This window comes from Arvicanthis niloticus, chromosome 11, assembly GCF_011762505.2.
Source record: "Arvicanthis niloticus isolate mArvNil1 chromosome 11, mArvNil1.pat.X, whole genome shotgun sequence".
Taxonomy (NCBI): Eukaryota; Metazoa; Chordata; class Mammalia; order Rodentia; family Muridae; genus Arvicanthis; species Arvicanthis niloticus.
In genome coordinates this window covers 34,311,667-34,329,048 of record NC_047668.1, presented here as the reverse complement: position 1 = coordinate 34,329,048, position 17,382 = coordinate 34,311,667, and the positions used below count along the sequence as shown (strand labels likewise).

The 17,382-nt window shown below is 40.2% G+C and overlaps 1 protein-coding gene across 2 annotated transcripts in view; it reads right to left on the bottom strand.

Moving 5' to 3' along the window:
* Prkar2b (protein kinase cAMP-dependent type II regulatory subunit beta) overlaps positions 1-17,382 on the bottom strand; it is a 94,535-nt gene that overhangs the window by 65,037 nt on the left and 12,116 nt on the right. For both annotated transcript variants that reach the window (XM_034514364.2, XM_034514362.2), the window contains exon 2: positions 6,550-6,585. In XM_034514364.2, the coding sequence (XP_034370255.1) occupies positions 6,550-6,585 (36 nt within the window). The remainder of the gene's footprint in view (positions 1-6,549; positions 6,586-17,382) is intronic.

Below are 17,382 nucleotides of genomic sequence, written 5' to 3'. Positions count from 1 at the left end.
TGAATCACTGCACCAACAGGCTGAACAGGCTTTCTTACCTTAGCCACTAAGGTTCAAAACCAGCCTAACTGATCCTCTTTCAAACGGTCCTTATCTTCAATAGAGAATTTTATTCTTTGACAAGATGGCAGATGAAAAAAGACTGAGAATTTTAAACTGATGGAAAAACATTTGTAATTAATGAACCATCTCAGAGTGATCTCTGCCCACAATCTGACAAGTACTTAGACCCCTTCAGATACAACCAAACATAATGAACTCTCTCTGAAGCAGCCACTTAACTAAAGAAAATATTTTTAATTGCATTTAACTCCTAATGGAAAAATATAATTATTAAAGTTTTAGTCAATAATATGTAATTCTGGATTTTAAGTTCTTTGGCTTTCAATTTTAAAAAAAGGAATTATAATACATTAAATAGATCTCCTTGCATAAATGTGCTAATCAAAAAACAAAAATGACGGAGTCAGTGGACTCACAAAATTTAAAATAAAGTACAAATACCAACTAGAAACAGTGATTTCTTGCAGAGAGCCACAGAACAGGCAGGGAGCACAAAAGCTTCCCCCTTTACAGTAGCTGCCATTTCCAACCTGCTGAGACCCCGCACAGCATCTGAGCAGGGGGCTGTCAGAAAATATCTCCCTGGCTCAAAGGTTCACTTGGGGTCATGCAAGGAATATGTTAAACTCCCTATGTCTACTTTGAAAGGAAAAACATGCTTAGGATTTCAATTTAAAATACCTAAAAAGGTCTCTGCCACCGTTTTTGGTGATGGTGTCTAGAAACAACTTTCACAATTCCTTGAAATGGGCCTCAGAAGACAATGACTAGAGATGGCCGGTCTCTACTGTGAAATACACCTACCTTTTTATTGTTATGAAAACAACACACCACTCATTTCTGTCTTTTTTTAGAAATTAAATCTTTGTCATGAAGTTTTCTGTAAAACAACAAAGTTGACATTCTCTGAGTTAACTCCTGACTGAAGAAAGAAAATACACAAAGGAAGGAAAAGTGGGAAGGGGGATTTGGTGAAAGGTTGTGTTGTGTTTTTCACTCTGAGGCAGAGTGTGGGTCTGCATCTGCCTGGCCACTGGGCATGGTCTCTTGAGGAGGTGGAACTCAGAATTCGGGGAGTCTGACTTAGCTTATCCTCTGCTGCTGGGGCAGGTCCTGGGCTGTAGGGAGGTACCAAGACACCACTGTGGGGGTGGAAAGCGCAGTCTGAGATGTGGGAAGAAGCTGGAGCTGGTTCGGGGGTCCCTGGGCCCGCAATGGGGAGGCCGGGGCTGTGGGATTCTCAGATGCTTGGATGGGCTAAGGACAGAGTCTAGTCCAGGGCGGGGGGGGGGAAGGAGAGCTCCAAGCAGTGATTATCCTTAGCTCGGTGGAGGCAGGCTGGAAGCTCAGAGAGGCCCTCTACAGGAGATTTAGCTGTGGCTCTGTAGACAAGCCCTTCTGCACGATCCCCATGGCAGTGGTAGATGAAAGAGACGGTCCATAGTTCTAAACTGTTTATTGACTGTTGACGGCAGAAAATGGATGCATACCTACCTAACCGTACCTACTTCTCCGGTGGTCCTGAGATTAAACACCTTTTGCAAGGAGGAATGTCTGGGAAGGGAAGCTTATTGGCTAAGCCCTCAGGGCCTCTAGAAACCTCATTAGCGTGGAGAACTCTCACTTTTCCTTGAGTGAGGAGTGTGGCAGTGTTCCTGGTCAGGAATCTGGCAGGGAGCAGGGAGTCGCCTAAGTCTCAGTTCTGTAGCCACCGAGTCTCCGGGTCTCAACCTGCTCTACCTTACCAAGCTTCCTGGTGTGGTTTTACCATCCCACAGCAGAGGCATGCTACTTTGTAGCCCTGGCTGGCCTGTGTTAGACAAGAATGGCCTATAACTGGCAGCGATCTTCCTACCTCTGCCTCCTGAGTGCTGGGGCTGTAAGTGTGCACCACTGCGCCCAGAACAATCCGATTCTCAACTGATAAAAGAAACAGGAGGTCTGAAGACAGTTTGTTTTTAACCAGAACATTAATTTTTAAATATCAAAACACTTGGCCAAATTGTAAACTAGGATGAAATAGCTTACTGAGCTCAGGGACTCAGAACCTGAGGACAATATTGTTCATTCTCTAGTTATTGGCTCAAAAGTAGCGGCTGGATAAATCTGATGGGGGCTGTGGGGTAAGGTGGCAGCATTTATATGCAAGCTAAAAGAGCACGTTGAAACATAAAGGCAATCACAGTTTTCAAAATAATGGTTTATAGGTCCAGCTGATAATTTAGGAGAGAAAAGTTGTACTTCTGTTCTTACCTAAAACAGGTAAAGAAATCCTCATGTATGCTATTACGATCATCATCCAAATTTGGGGTAGTGCTAGGTATTACCTCAAAATTATGTACTGATGTATTCTGACTAATTAAGATTAAGAGCAGGAAGTTACAGAAGGAAATAAAACACAATCAACATTAGGACATTTTGTTCCATTAAACTTTGATACACTGAACTAAGGGCTAAATATATACTATCTATCTATCTATCTATCTATCTATCTATCTATCATCTATCTATCAATAGATATAGATAGTATCTATCTATATAGATATACATAGTATATATTTAGCCCTGAGTACAGGGCAGGGGTCATGCTGACAGCTCTCTAAACATTCCTCCATGAATCATCACAGAAAGTAATTTTATACAGAAGACAGTTTAGGTAATTTGTCCTAATCACACGGTTGATAACCTATGGATCTAAAACCCTCATCATTGCCTTCCTTGGGCTTAGCCTGGGGCTAAACACACTGTAAGTTCTTACTGACTATTTAATCAGTAAGTGGAAAAATCATCCCACTATGGCCTCTTCTCTTTTTTATACTGTCTTCTGCAGTATGAAGTATTGGGAGGTGAAAATTGTCTTAGTTTAAACAAGCATTTACAGAGAATAAATTCTACTCCCACCCCATCAGTCCAACCATGCCCTCTGCTCTGTTACCCTTGGTCATCTACATGAAGAAGACCCTGCAGACAAACATCATGTCACCAGCCCATCTCCCTGTCCCTGAGCCTCCCCTACGCCTGCAGCTTCCTCAAGGATACACAGCGCTTACTGCTTGGTTGCCAAGGATGCTGAGTGTTCAGTAGAAATGTTGACCTGTGGGCTCTTCCTGTCCACTCCTATCCTTTCTAACACTTTCCCCACAGCACAGCCAGAGTGTGGGGAAAGTGATATTCTGACCAAGAATATCACTTTCCTATTGCAACATAGAAGTGGCACTCCTTGTGTGCTGCAATAGAAAAGACAGTGGGGGCCAGGAGCCTCTCAGAGTTCCTCATGAACTGCCATCCAGGATCCTGCCTGGGACTCACATGTAAAAAAGTCTGTGCGTCTCCATATTTACATCACTGAGGTACGCCTTCCTGAGTCACTCCAACTTTACCACTATCATGAAGCCGTTGGTGAACAACCAAGCTGATGACCTGTTTGAGTGACAATCATCAATTTGGCTTCCTTAATCCCAGTAAAACCTCATACCACCTCTGCTGCTCGCCCTGTAAGTGTAACAAGTCTTCCTTTCCTAGCACACTCTACCTCAGAAATCTCAAGCCTTACTTTGAGTCACATATTTGCGACACTCTCATTTCCTACAGTGTGGTGAATTGGTGGGGAGGGCACCCAGAGCTTCACACAAGCTAGCCATGCATGAACCCTCAGAGACAACTCCCGGCAGTTTCTTTATTTTGACCTAATCCAGAAGTACAGTTTTTCTCTGTTCACTAATGATGAACCTCACATATTAGAAAGTGGCAATAAGCACAAAGTAACAGTAATAATTAAATTCCAGTATCAATGACGTGACAGTATCTGCAGGAGTGCACATGTCCACAGTGACAACAGCCCATGCTAGGGCTAGTAAGGTGGGTAGGGTGCACTGTAGTAAGGCCAATCAAGTAAAGCCTGTGACATACCGCCAACAAGAACAGGCATGCAAGCCACACAGCGGTGACAGCATGTGTGCCACCACCCGGAACACAGCTACCATGTGACGCCCACTACAAAGGGCTCCATTCATTCCTGCAGCAACACCTGCTTGCAAAAATGCCACTCTGGTAAAAAATAAAATGTTTGGTTTCTGAATAATGACCTTTTTTAAAGTTGTATTTGCAAATTCCCTTTATGAAACCTTTTTATGCAAACTTTCGCATGTCCTGTAGGTCATGCAAAGGTCGTGTCACCTAAGCTATGGCAGTCTACAAAAACGATAAAATCCAAAAATAAAGAGTATATAAAAGCTACTGTAGCCCTCTGGTAATTTCTATAAAAGTTTTTTTTATTTTGCAAAAGTACTGGTATGTAGTGCATTAGAAAAGCAAAACAAAGAAACAAACAAAAATGTTTCTTTACAGAGAGTTAGTGCAGCAGAAACCTAATCTTATATTAGAAAATCAACCAAGTGCCATGCTGCATGTGGCTTACTCTGGATATATCTAGCCCTTCTGCACATCTAAAGTTAGATGGAGCTGGTCAAATGAGGGAACATCTGGGTTATGCCTTTTTTAAAGTAGCTTTTAGGAATTGTCAGCATGTTGAGGAAGTGTGGAGTTACAACTGCGTGGACCGTGGACAGTCAACAACATGTACTTAAAGCCTGCACTATTACAAAGCGGGTGCTTTATCCAGGTACTCAGACACTATTTTTTTATACTGCTGGTATCGTACCAGAAACATTTTCTCCTATTATTACTTGCTTTCTAAACCTTGTTTAGCCACTTAAAGAAAATCTGCTTATGGCGCAATTTGCCTCAAATCCATTCCAAGTTGTATATCTGTTTTCCTATGAAAAAATTTCAATTTACCACCCCCCAAAAACCCAACTTTAATTTCAGCTCTAAATTTTTCTTAATGCTAATTTTAGAAAAAAATAATGAAATGTATCTCTGTTAAAACTATACTATACAATTCAATACTTGAGGTAAAGCATTAAAGACAGAATTATAACAAAAGAAAGTTTGTAAGTTCGTTATCTGGACATGTGTGTGCATTTCTGTTACATGAAACAAGTGCTTCTTAGAGCAAGTCTGCTCTGTTGCAGACCTTGAAATCAATGCCAAACATGAACACCAAGACCCCATGGGCTTCAAAGGGTCTCACAGACCAGCTATGTCAGTCAGCTGCAGTGTCTGTGAACCTATGAACTCACAGCAGCCAATAACAGAGTCACTGCCAGGAACAACCTCCAAAACTCCAAAAAATAAAAAATCAATCAATCAATCAATCAATCAATAAGCAAATTTCAAAAATTCTAGGAAGTCAACTTATGAAAAAGAAGAAAACCCAAAATACAATAATTAAATGTAATACTAAGCCACAAAGTCTTTAATGGGGGTGGGAAGGAGCCCTGAATAAAACAACAGAAAAAGTGTGACTCTCGCATCAGTAGACTAAAGAATATCAACTTTATATTCCATTAATTATAGGAATAATACACTACATAAGAGAATCTTGATCTTAGGAAATACACACTCAAGTATTTATGAAAGGGTCAATAAAAAATCAAAAGGCTGATGGGTATGACAGCACTAAGGAGCCTGGGGGTGGGGGGAAGGACATGAACTCAACGTTGGCCTGGGCTCCTTCATTTCAGAAGCCAAAAATATGTGTGCATATGTGTGGGGGTGTATAAAGAAAGAGTGTGTAAATGTGTCAGAATAATGAATTCACAATCAAGCAATCTGGGTAAATGTCTTCATTCAACTATTCTTTGAAGTTTTCTATAAATATAATATTTTTCTAAATAAAATCAGTGACTAGAAAAAAACCAAAAACAAAAAAGAAGCCTGCCCTCATAATGGAAGGAAGAGTAGCTCTCGTAAAGCAAATGTAGTATACTTCATGTCTCTTCTCTTCAGAAGCGATATCCCATGGGGTGGATTTTCTAGAAAAATCACTGATCCATTTCCCCACCCCAACTCCCTTTACTGAAATTAGTGTGGACAGAAACACCTTTAGCTGCAGCCTTTCCTTCCCCATGGGTCATGGGGTGCACACTGAACCTCACTTAGGCCCTTGGTAGAGGGCTCTCCCCTGGCCATGCAGCTGGGTGGCAGGGAATATAAAACAGCAATAAAACGTCAAGTGGCTTGCTCCCGTTCTAAAGGGTTTCCTAGGATAGTTACAATGTACCCTCCTCACTGTTTCTGGGTCTCTTTTGCCCATTTGTTAAGTCACTTCTTCTAAACTGTCACCGGTAAATGAAAAAGTCACCCAAGTAGCCATTTTGTCAAAAGTAAGAAGAAATGTACAGAGTGAGATGAAGTCTGCATCAGTCTGGGTCACAGCGGGACTTAAACATATCTGCACATGGCTTAATTAATTTTCAAGTAATTTCTAATGTGTTTATATCACATTGGGGTTCTTCTTAGGAAAAAAGATGAATGAGTAAGTTATTACTCCCCACTAATTATTCCTTGTACATTTTCATCCAATAAAACTATCATCTTTGAAATGCCATTAGTGACTGGAGTCCACAGGACAGTCAGACTTACCCGAGGCACGCCTTGTGAACCGGTTTATAACTGGAGCTAAAAGAAAAGAGCCAAAAAAAAAAAAAAAAGATTAGATTTTTAAATCTCATTTTCTCAAAACCAAAAAAGTTAACCAAAATCAGTTAAGCAATCCCATAATTTCAATATAAATTGAAATTTATAAATAATACAAGAAGAAATATAAACTGTATGAAACTAAATACTCAGGGATAAAGTAGCCAATACCCATAAAGGAAATAAAAGTTCCTAAAGAAATGTAACATAAAATCAGGGTTTCATCTGTCAAATTAATTTCCCCTAAAGACTTTAAATAAAAACTCTCTATTAAAAGATGTTGATTCCATGTAACTGGAACAGAACAAACCTGTAAATACCACTAGAAAACAAAGCAGCAGTGACATCCAATGCCAGCTAAGCTATGTGTTCTTCCACAATCTACTTTTGGAAGCAAGTCTTGAAGAACTACTACCAGAGAAGGGAAAAAAAGAACAGCTGTCTAAAGGAAGCAAACTGGAAACGTTTGTGGAAAATAAACCCACGCTTAGGTGAAGGAGAGTCTGTCCTCGCCAGTCTTAGACTGAATAAAGGGCAAACTGTCCCCAACACACTACTACTGTGCACACGAAAAGCTGCACCACAGGATGGTGTGTGCCAAGGTCCTCTGTCTGCCCGCTGATTCACTCACTTCTGGGTTTCTTTTTGTATCTGCATACATAATCATCTCAAGCAATGGCAAAGGTTTGGTGTTCTTTTTAAACTTTCTTCTCTTAAGAGAGGTGAGGAAATGAGTGGCTGACTCTATGAAAGGCCATCGTGCACATTCAAAGAGTAATGGATCCACAATGATACGTGTTAACACTCCAAGATGTTTAAGGTAGCCATGAGGAGTGTTGTCTATGCTGCGGTGACAGAGGAGACACGCTCTTCTCAGCACTGTGGTTTCATAAAGAGTATGTTAGCACAGGAACAAGCATCAGGAGAAAGGCTCTGTGGGGCAGTTAGTTTGGAGCTTTAAGCATCACACACTTTTGTGTTTTTGATAAAGATATAGTACAGTAAAGGGTTTTTTTAAGTGATGAACTTGTGGTAGATCATACACACAACCTGCGGCAAACCTGGAAAACAGAAACCTAAAAAACACTGTCCAAGAAATGGAAGGCAAGGAGAGGGAAGGGGAGGGAAAGTGAGATGGGGGGTGGGGGGAGGACTTAACTAAGTTAAATTGCATAGTAAGAAGTCAATGCTTTTTCCCCACATAAGTCTTCACTATCATAAAGTGTTAATGGTGAAATAACTCAAAAATCCAACTACTAAAACAATACATGCCGGGCAGTGGTGGCACATGCTTTTAATCCCAGCACTTGGGAAGCAGAGGCAGGCAGATTTCTGAGTTCAAGGCCAGCCTGGTCTACAGAGTGAGTTCCAGGATAGCCAGGGCTACACAGAGAAACCCCATCTTGAAAAACCCAAAAATAAAATAAAATAAAATAAAACAAAACAAAACAATACATAAACTGGGAGTGGTGGTGAACATCATTCATCTCAGCACCAAGGAGGCAGATCTCTGAGTTCAAAGCCATTCTTGTCTACCTCAGGAATTTCCGGTCAGCCATGGCTACATAGTGAGTGAGACCTTGTCTCAATCAATCATCAGTATATGGTAGCAAATTATATTTTCCAAGATACAAAACATTTGTATTTTACACACCACAGTAATACAGCAGATACAAATTACTTACACAAAGAACTTTACCTAGGTAAACTAGAGAGAGAGAGAGAGAGAGAGAGAGAGAGAGAGAGAGAGAGAGAGAGAGGAGAGAGAGAGAGGAGGGAGAGGAGGGAGAGGAGAGAGAGAAGAGAGAGGAGAGAGAGGAGAAAGAAGAGAGAGAAAATGTCCATGGTTTTCAGGAACTCTTTAACCCCCCTTTTTGCATTCCTAAGATGAGAGTCTTAACAGAGCTGTCCTCTAAGGCTTACAAGGACAATGCCTTGAGACAGCACTGATGGATCTAACCACAAGAATGTAGATCTAGGAGCATGGGCAGGTGAAGAAGGTAAAAGGCCTGTCACAGACTTGAAACAGAATACAGACTCCTTGCTCAGTGCCCCTCCCTGCCAGCCTCTTCAGAAGATGAAGCCACTGTGGCCTCTGGTGTGGTGTGCTCTCCAGAGACCTTGTTTCTGCGTTTTTCTTTAAGGAAGATTTCCCAGAATGATCCTGTCATCTAGAACAACTTCTCCTTCGGGGGAAGGATCAAAGCCAAGGGTCTTGAACATGCTATCCGCATACCCCACCTCACTCCTTTACCCCAGAATATGCTTTCTGAATTTGTGGGAAATCAGTTGTCACACTGATTCGAGCACAACCTGGACAGTCAACCTCCAGGACACTCCTGCACAGGAAGGAAAGCATCCCTCCTAATGTTATGGTGTGTGTGTGTGTGTGTGTGTGTGTGTGTATGTGTTCATGCATGCAGGTCACACTGTACATCAATCAGAGAACAAGTTTTCATACTCACTTTCCACCTTGTTTGAGACAGTCTCTTGTAACTATTGGCTTTTGGTTTTCCCCTCTACCTATGTCAAGCTAGCTGGCCCACAGGCTTCTAGGAACTGTTCTCTGCTACCCATTTCCACACAAGAGCACTGAGATTTCAGGCCTGCTCTCGTTTATGTGACTCTCTGTGGTTTTCAGGCATTCCAACTCAGGTCCTCACACTTGCATGTAAACCCGTTCACATTGCTATCCCCCTGCTGGACATTCAGGTCTGTAAGAGACTATTTGTAATTATGTGATCATAGATCCTAATAGTGTTTTAGATACACACATGACTACTTCATGTAAATTTAATACATATCAACATTTCCCTGGGAGTGTGTTATCAATATCAGTCACTGGGTGAAGGAACTTGTCATACATGCCTGGAGATCTGAGTTCCATCTTTAGACCCATGTAAAGGTAGACAGAGAGAGTCAACATCCTAGAACTGTCCCGACTTACACATGTACACTGTGACATATACTCACTGCACACACACACACACAAGCACAATAAGAACAAATGATTTTTTAAAAGCTCCCTAGCAGAACAATTATTGGTTCTGAATCAATAATCAATCAAAGGATTAAATTTCCTTTTCTCTTGTATTTTGTTTTGTCTGGAATTTTACTCTAACATGTGTAGAGGAAATCTCTTATAAACATCATCTGTCAATAAAAATGTTTATGACCAATGAGCTGAGGCAGGAAATAGGAGATGGGACACTGGCAGGAAGAGAGAGGATTCTGGGAAATAGAGATAAAACAGGGACACAGGGAGAGCCACAAGAGATGAGAGATGAGATGAGAGACTGATGTAAACCAGCAGAGAGATGCTAAGGAGACACAAAGAAAGAAGCAGGCTGAGACTGAAGGAGAGGTAACTAACCACATGGTAGACATAGAATAATTTAAATGGGTTAAATAAGTTATGAGCTAGTCAGGGACTGAGCCAAAACTTAGGCAGGCATTTATTAATAAATATTTAGTCTCAGAGTCATCATTCTAGGGAAAGGAAAGATGGATTATTATAATTTTTTAACATACATGTCTTAAAAAAACCCTATCCTATTACTGCCATGCCATTTATGGGTAGGTATGTGGGTAACCAGAACCATCCATTTGGCCAGACTCCACACACAGAATTCATGTTCATAAAGAGTTTCACACAGATAGGAGAATCTAACCATGTTATGTCATTTTTTTTTCCTCACATGCTAAAGCACATAGCTACTAAAGCACCACAAATGAAATTCCTTTGTTTATCTTTGACAGTCTTCCCAGAGACTGTATCTACTTCCAAACTGTGCACATGTAAGTCACATGATGATGATCCTCACCACGACAATAAATGAGGCCAAGAATGATCAGTTAACAAGACAAGTGATGTAACGGGGGCAGGTGGTTTTCAGTAGTCAAGGTGACACATACCATGTCTGACCAGCAAAATTTCAATCAACATATCCATATCCCCCCCCCCCATGCCCTCTCTGAGAGACAACAGAAACACAAGTATTTCCTACATATGCTTGTAGTGAGTTAAGACATCACACTTTTTCTAGAGTTTCTTCTTCCCTAGCAACATAGGGAAGAAGACCCATCTAGCCAAGCAATGACTTAGATGTTCTCTCTCAGGTGCTGTGCCAGGAAGGGATACAAGAGGAAGGCAGGAGTGCAAATTCACACAGAAGGCACGTGCAGCTAGAAAGGGGTGGGAAAGCACACAAGGAAAAGGGGCCCTTGGCCCTGTGGCTGGCCCACTGAGCCACTTCCATGAAGCCTGATGAATCATTTAACTTTGACCTACAGAATATGAACAATAAGTACTGCTCTTTTTCCCAGGAGATTTTATGAAGTCGTATCTTTTGAAAGTGCTTGTCAACTATAAACTCTCATTAACTACAAGGGGCTAATACTTGTTGTAACTAATACTACCATTTCTAAAGTATACATAGTGAACAGCAATATAGATTCTCAAAAGAAAATAAACATGGACTAAGGAGATTGGTGGCTCACAGTGTAAAAACACCTGCTGCAGCACAAGCCCAGGGACTCTGGTTCATATCCCCAACACCTAGCACTTCGGGAGCAGAAGTTTACTAAGGCTTGCTAGCCATCTGCCTAGCTTTGGGCTCAGTGAGAGACCCTGCCTCAAAAGAATGTGGCAGAGAGAACTGGAGGACACCCATCTGTTGGGATAATCTTCTTGTGTACTATGTAAAGGCTGTCTTTAAATTAGTCAAATGTTGATTTTTGTACCAGCAGAGAGCATACTGTCCAAACTTTGGTATTGTTATTTTTTTATGAACTATCACCTATATTTTGTAAACTCTTCTCTGTCACCTTCTGATTGGTTTCTTAAAGAGCTGATGACCTATAACAGGGCAGGAGAGGAAAGGTGAGACATCCAGGCAGAGACCAGAACTGTGGTAAGAATTGAGAGGCATGGGATTCGCCAGCCAGACACAGAGAAAGTCAGACATACAGGGACAGAATGAGAAGTAACAGGCCATGTGGCAAATGTGGATTGATATAAATGGGTTATTAAGTTACAGGAGCTATTTGGAAACAAGCCTAAGCTATAAGCCTAAGTTTTCATAAATAATAAAAAGTCTTCATGTCATTCATTATTGAGAGCTGGTGCATCAGAAATGCTCCAACAATACCCATCTTCTGGTCTCAATACACACACACACACCCCACATATACACCACATATACAAAATTAACAAATAAAGGTGTCTAATATATGACAAATTGAGTTCTCTCAGTTTTGGTTTCTATTTTTAGATGTTCTTATTCATTCTGTGGATGCACATACATGTGTGTGTTTCACACACACACACTCATAGAATACAGACAGGAAGGGAGGGGAGAAGGAGATAAGAGGGAGGAGAGAAAGAAGGTAAATTACTTAGACACCATAAAATATAGAAAGAAAACAGGAAGCACACTGTCTACCTGTGAAACAGGTATGATTTAAGAATATATGAAACTTTTTACATATTGGAAAAGATAAGTCCTCAGAGGGTTCCTAGAGAAAACAGCAAACTGTCTGTGCATGTGCTTTCTCTCAATTGCCTATCCAGAGAAACACTGTGAGCCTTATGCTCTACTACGGGCATCTCTATGCTTGTGTAACAGATCCTATCACTGACACACTATGACACACTAGACTCACTAGACTCAATTTAGTTTTGGGGCTCCCAGGAGACCAGAACTATATAACTGACTCAAGTCCTCCTCCATTCTGGAGTATTCTTAGGAGAAAAAGCCCTCACACCTGAAGTAAACTGAAGAAGTACCTCCAGTCCCAGGAGAGAGAACAGCGTCCTAGAGCTGCCTAAGTAACTGTCCATAGAAACTGCTCCGTTTTACTCTCGGTACCCAAGGTTACCCTGGCCAAGTTAACACACACTGGATGGGACAATAAGCTGAAAAGTACACAGAGCAAGCCTGTTTGCTTCTGCCTAATTCCTGGCTACATGGGTGGACACAGGCACTGGAATTCTAACAGTCTCTGTCCAGAGGGCTGAACTAGGTCTACTCCTATTTCCATACAATTGCTTCCAGAGCTTACCAAACTTAAAAGAGGTGAAAGAGGAATTCAGAAGGGTGAAAAGCAAGACCGTTCACAAAATAGAAGCCATCAATCATCTAAAAGCAGGAAGCAATGAGACCAGTTTTCAAAATGCATGGACACTGTCTTCATTTCTGAGCATGTTACTGTAAGAGACATTCCAAGCTAAACAAATATGATCTGGGTAGTGATCTGTGGTCACATTCATACATGCGCATGCGCACAAAGACACACACACACCGCACACAAAAAAGCCACCCCATCTGTACCAGAGCCACATTAGATAAATGTGTCTTTTGCAGAAAAGTGTTCCTATGTCCTGGAGTAAAATACCTGCAACGCTCTTAGAATTCATAAATCAATTGGCATCTGTCTTCTTATTAGTTGCTTTTGTTGATGTTGTTGCTTTATCTGTTAGCTGCCTAAATAAAAGACTGAGAAAATTGTAAATTAAAAGGCATAAACTAATTATTTTTGACAGAATAAATACTTGGTTCAGAATAAATTAATTTACCCTTGAACCAAGAAAGAATTAAAATATTAAAAGTTCAACAGCAAACAAGCAAGTAAATGGCCCCAAAACAGAAATATTTCACCAATTATCACAGAATACATATACTTTTTATGTGTTCTTGGTCCTAAAAATACAATTTATTTTCTATAATTCTATGAAAAGCTGGTGGGTCTCTATTACTCCTACAAATACTCAAAGATATTCATAATAGTCCCACAAGCCCTTGTCCTGTATTTCAGAAACACGTGCACTGGCCTCTCAAGCGGAACACCAGAGCAGAATCACAACTGGAGGGTCTTCAAACCCTAACTGCTTGGTCCTAAGAGACATGGATTATAAACCACAAAGCTCAAAGTACCTCTTGGCCTTAGGTGGGCTGTGTGAGAGGTGGGCATATGAGGGCCATGGCTTTCCTTTTGCTGACACAGCAAGAGGAATACAGACCAGGTATGAATCCACCTATTTACATGGATTGTGGCTGGAGGTAGGACAGGGTGAACTATGGGCTTTTAGAACTTTTTTTTTTTTTATTTAGAACTTTCCAACTTGAATGGTCACTAAAAAGACATACAATTTCATTCTATGTATTAAACCAAATAACTCCAAATATAACTGACATTTTAAAATATCACTATAGAAAGCAACAAACTAACTAGAAAGCACATTTTTGCTTAGGCATGAACATGATTCTTCTCTTTGTAATTTATGAGGAGATTGCTAACAATGTTCCTTTACACAAAGAGGAAGAAAATCAGTTTCAGCTAGAGGAGTCTCTACATGACTAACCTTTTAAAACCACACAGAGGCAAGGCAGGGACAAAGGCCAAGTAAAAAATGTTTCCACACTGTCTCCAGATTTTAAATACCCTCTACTGGGGAAAGGGATACTGTCCAAACTACAGAAATCCAACCTCTGCTTTTCTAGGCATAAGTCCTCTTCCAAAGCTTGGACAGAGCAGGTGCAACAAGGTGAGGTCAACAGGGAAACACAGACGTAGTGACCCATTCCATCTGGGAGGAAGAATAACCCTGACCAATTCCAGAAGTTTAGAGTTCAAATGGCCATATACATAAGGTTCCCACAGAGGACATTTTGAAGAATATAAAAGCTTTGAGAAAAATTCAGTGCATAAACCAGTAAGGCTATGACAATGGCCTCCTAGTCACAGAATATACCTATAGTTGAGTTCCCTAGGTCTTCAAAGAATGAAGATGTCATGTTGCTGCCACTACAGCCTTAACCCAAGGAAGCCTTTCAACTCTTCTATTATAGCACACCATTCCATCTGCTCCAGAGCAAATAGCTAGCTAGAGATCTCTGGCATTTTGCACTGTCTACTTCTTCACACAGCTCCACAAGTCTTCCCTGGACTGCATGGTTAACAGTCCCTAACACTAACACGCACATATTAGAAACAGTAAGTCTAAATGAACTGTGCTGATGAAAAAGTATGGACGGGAGGTGCTCCCTGAGAGGACATGCTCCTAAGAGGTGCTCCTCCCTGAGAGGAAGTGCTCCTGAGAGGTGCTCCTCCCTGAGAGGAAATGCTCCCTGACTCCTATTGATTTTTCAGACAAATGAAGGCAAAAGTTAAAAAGTATTAAGTTGGTGAAACTGACATATTACACAGTTCTGGTTGGAAACATTCAGTAGATTTAAAAGTAGCAAAAACTGATAACCCTTTGATTTCATTTCCCTCAAATGTCAAAAAGCATTTTCATGTTTACTCTATTATTACAAAAATGGAACCTGAGATTTTGTGTACAAAAGAAAGAAGGAAGGAAGGAAGGAAGGAAGGAAGGAAGGGAGGAAGGAAGATAAATAGATAGATAGATAGATTTCACAAAAGAACCATCACAGTAATGGTGTTTCTCAATTAAGGACTGGAAAACAGGATTCCAACCATTCATGGTTCTGCTGTTCTTTAGCTGAAGCAAAATTAGCACTGAATGGTATGTACCATCCAATGAACTTTGACAAATGTCCTGGGCTGTGTACACAACATCCCAATGCAGAGTTAAGCCTTTTGACACTGGACAGTTTCTATGGTAATCCCACGGGAACTTCTATTGTAATTTCTCCATATCCATCTCACTTTACTTGTCTGAGAATGTCACTTAAATGTGAGATTCAGCTTGAATGTAAAGAAGCAGAATACACTCAATGGCTGAACATAACCCACGTAACACTCAGTGGCTGGACACAACCCACGTAACACTCAGGAGATGAACATAACCTGTGTGTGCTCTGCAGAGCCCTCGTAGCCAAGTGAGGTGTGGTCAATGTTGGCCTTAATCGCCCTGCCCAACCTCAGGCAGAGACCCTGGGGCAACAGTCTTCAAAACTTTTTGATCTCAAAGTTTCTTTAGACTCTTAAAAATTCTGCTTATCCATATTATATCTGTCAATATTTATTGTAATGGAAGTTAACAGAAGTTAAACCTGATAAATATATATATATATACTATGTATGTGTGTATTTTGTGTGTATATATATATATTATAAATTAAATATATATATATTAAAGTTAATAGTAAAAATGGTTCTCCCCATTTATTTTATAAATAACATACTTTAATTTAAAAATTGTATCCTACAAAAGAACAAAATGTTAATTTTTTTGTCAGCCTAGTCTGAGAGCTGAGCTACCTCTCCAGCCCAAGAGCAAATTTTAGCAAATATTAGAATGATTTTATTTTACATTATTTTTCCAAATTTAGTATAATAGGATAGATTCTGCATTTAATTTACTGCAATATCAGATATTAATATCCTCAGGAGAACATCACTGTGTATTTTTAAAAGTGTAAAGGAAAACTAAAAACATATTTATTATTATTATAATTTTCATTCTATGGTTCCCTGAAAAGGTTTGGGAGTGAGACAAAAGAAGTTTCCTGATCACACTGGAAACGATCTTTAAAAATAAACACACACTGATTTGGGACGGTTAACCTATGAGTTAAGGGACTATAGCAAATTTATGGCTTTGAGTTAATTGTTAGGAGGTTAACCATATTTTATTTAGAAATAGCCAAGAGGAGTGAACAGACAACAGTCCAGGTGACCTTACATGGATAGTTGGTTTTCAAAACGTCAGAAGTCCATAGAATTGACGCAACAAAAATTTATATAAATGTCCATTCTGATTAGAGACCTGTCTGCTCCTGACAGCTTCCTGTTGTGGATTCTAAGAAGAAATTGAGCATCCTTGGAGTTATGCCAGTTGTGTGGTGACAGCCACTAGGCAAGAATTGCCTCTTTCCATCTACAGACTAACTACTGTCCTGAAGAGGACACACATGCAGAATAGTCGACTGATTATATCTGCCCAGACAGAGTAATCAGCCCTTAATAATCCTGCATCACTAAGGTCTGTCAGATGACTCTGGACCAGAAGGCTGAAGATTTGATGCTCGAACATTCGGTAGTATAGGGGCTTCTCAGGTGTTCAGAGGTCTCTATAAATTGGCTAAGTTTTAGAAGCTATGTTTAGTGCTTCCTATAACTTCAGTTAACTCAGTCATTCTGGATTTCTGACGGGGTTGAAGACCCATAGTCTCATAGCCAATCCTGGCTATTTACTTTGAGAGAAAAGATCTGAGTAGATAGTTTTCAGCTGACATTCATTATAAAGCCAAAAAAAAAAAAAAAAAAAAAAAAAAAAAAAGCCAGGATCAAAAGTAAGTGTTTTAGTTAGAAGACAGAAGTTCTGGTTAGTCAACAAAATGATGGACTGGGTATTAGAACTATCTTATACCTCACTGGTACAATTAGGAATAAGTATGCTCTAACTGTATTTTGAGAGAAAAGTTTTACTTTAACAGGAAGAGTGATATGTAGGAGGAGCTAAGTGGGAAGGAGTACTGAGAGGAAGAGATGGAGTAAGGAGAGAAGATGAAGGAGAGGAGAAACTAGATGATGAGAGAGAGAAAGAGAGAGGGGGCATGGAGGCAGATGTTCACAGGTCTCCACCAGTCAAAGATAGTCTTTATATCTAGGTTGGGTATTGGATTACCCTTCTGATTGAGCATTACCAAACTTATAAATCCTTTAATTAACATTTAAAAAAATTGTATAAAAGCAAAAAGGAAAGGGGGGCATGGGACAGGGGTTTTCTAGGGAGGGGAAATGGGGAAAGGGGATGGCATCTTAAATGTAAATAAAATAAAATGAAAAAAAAATAAACACACACACACA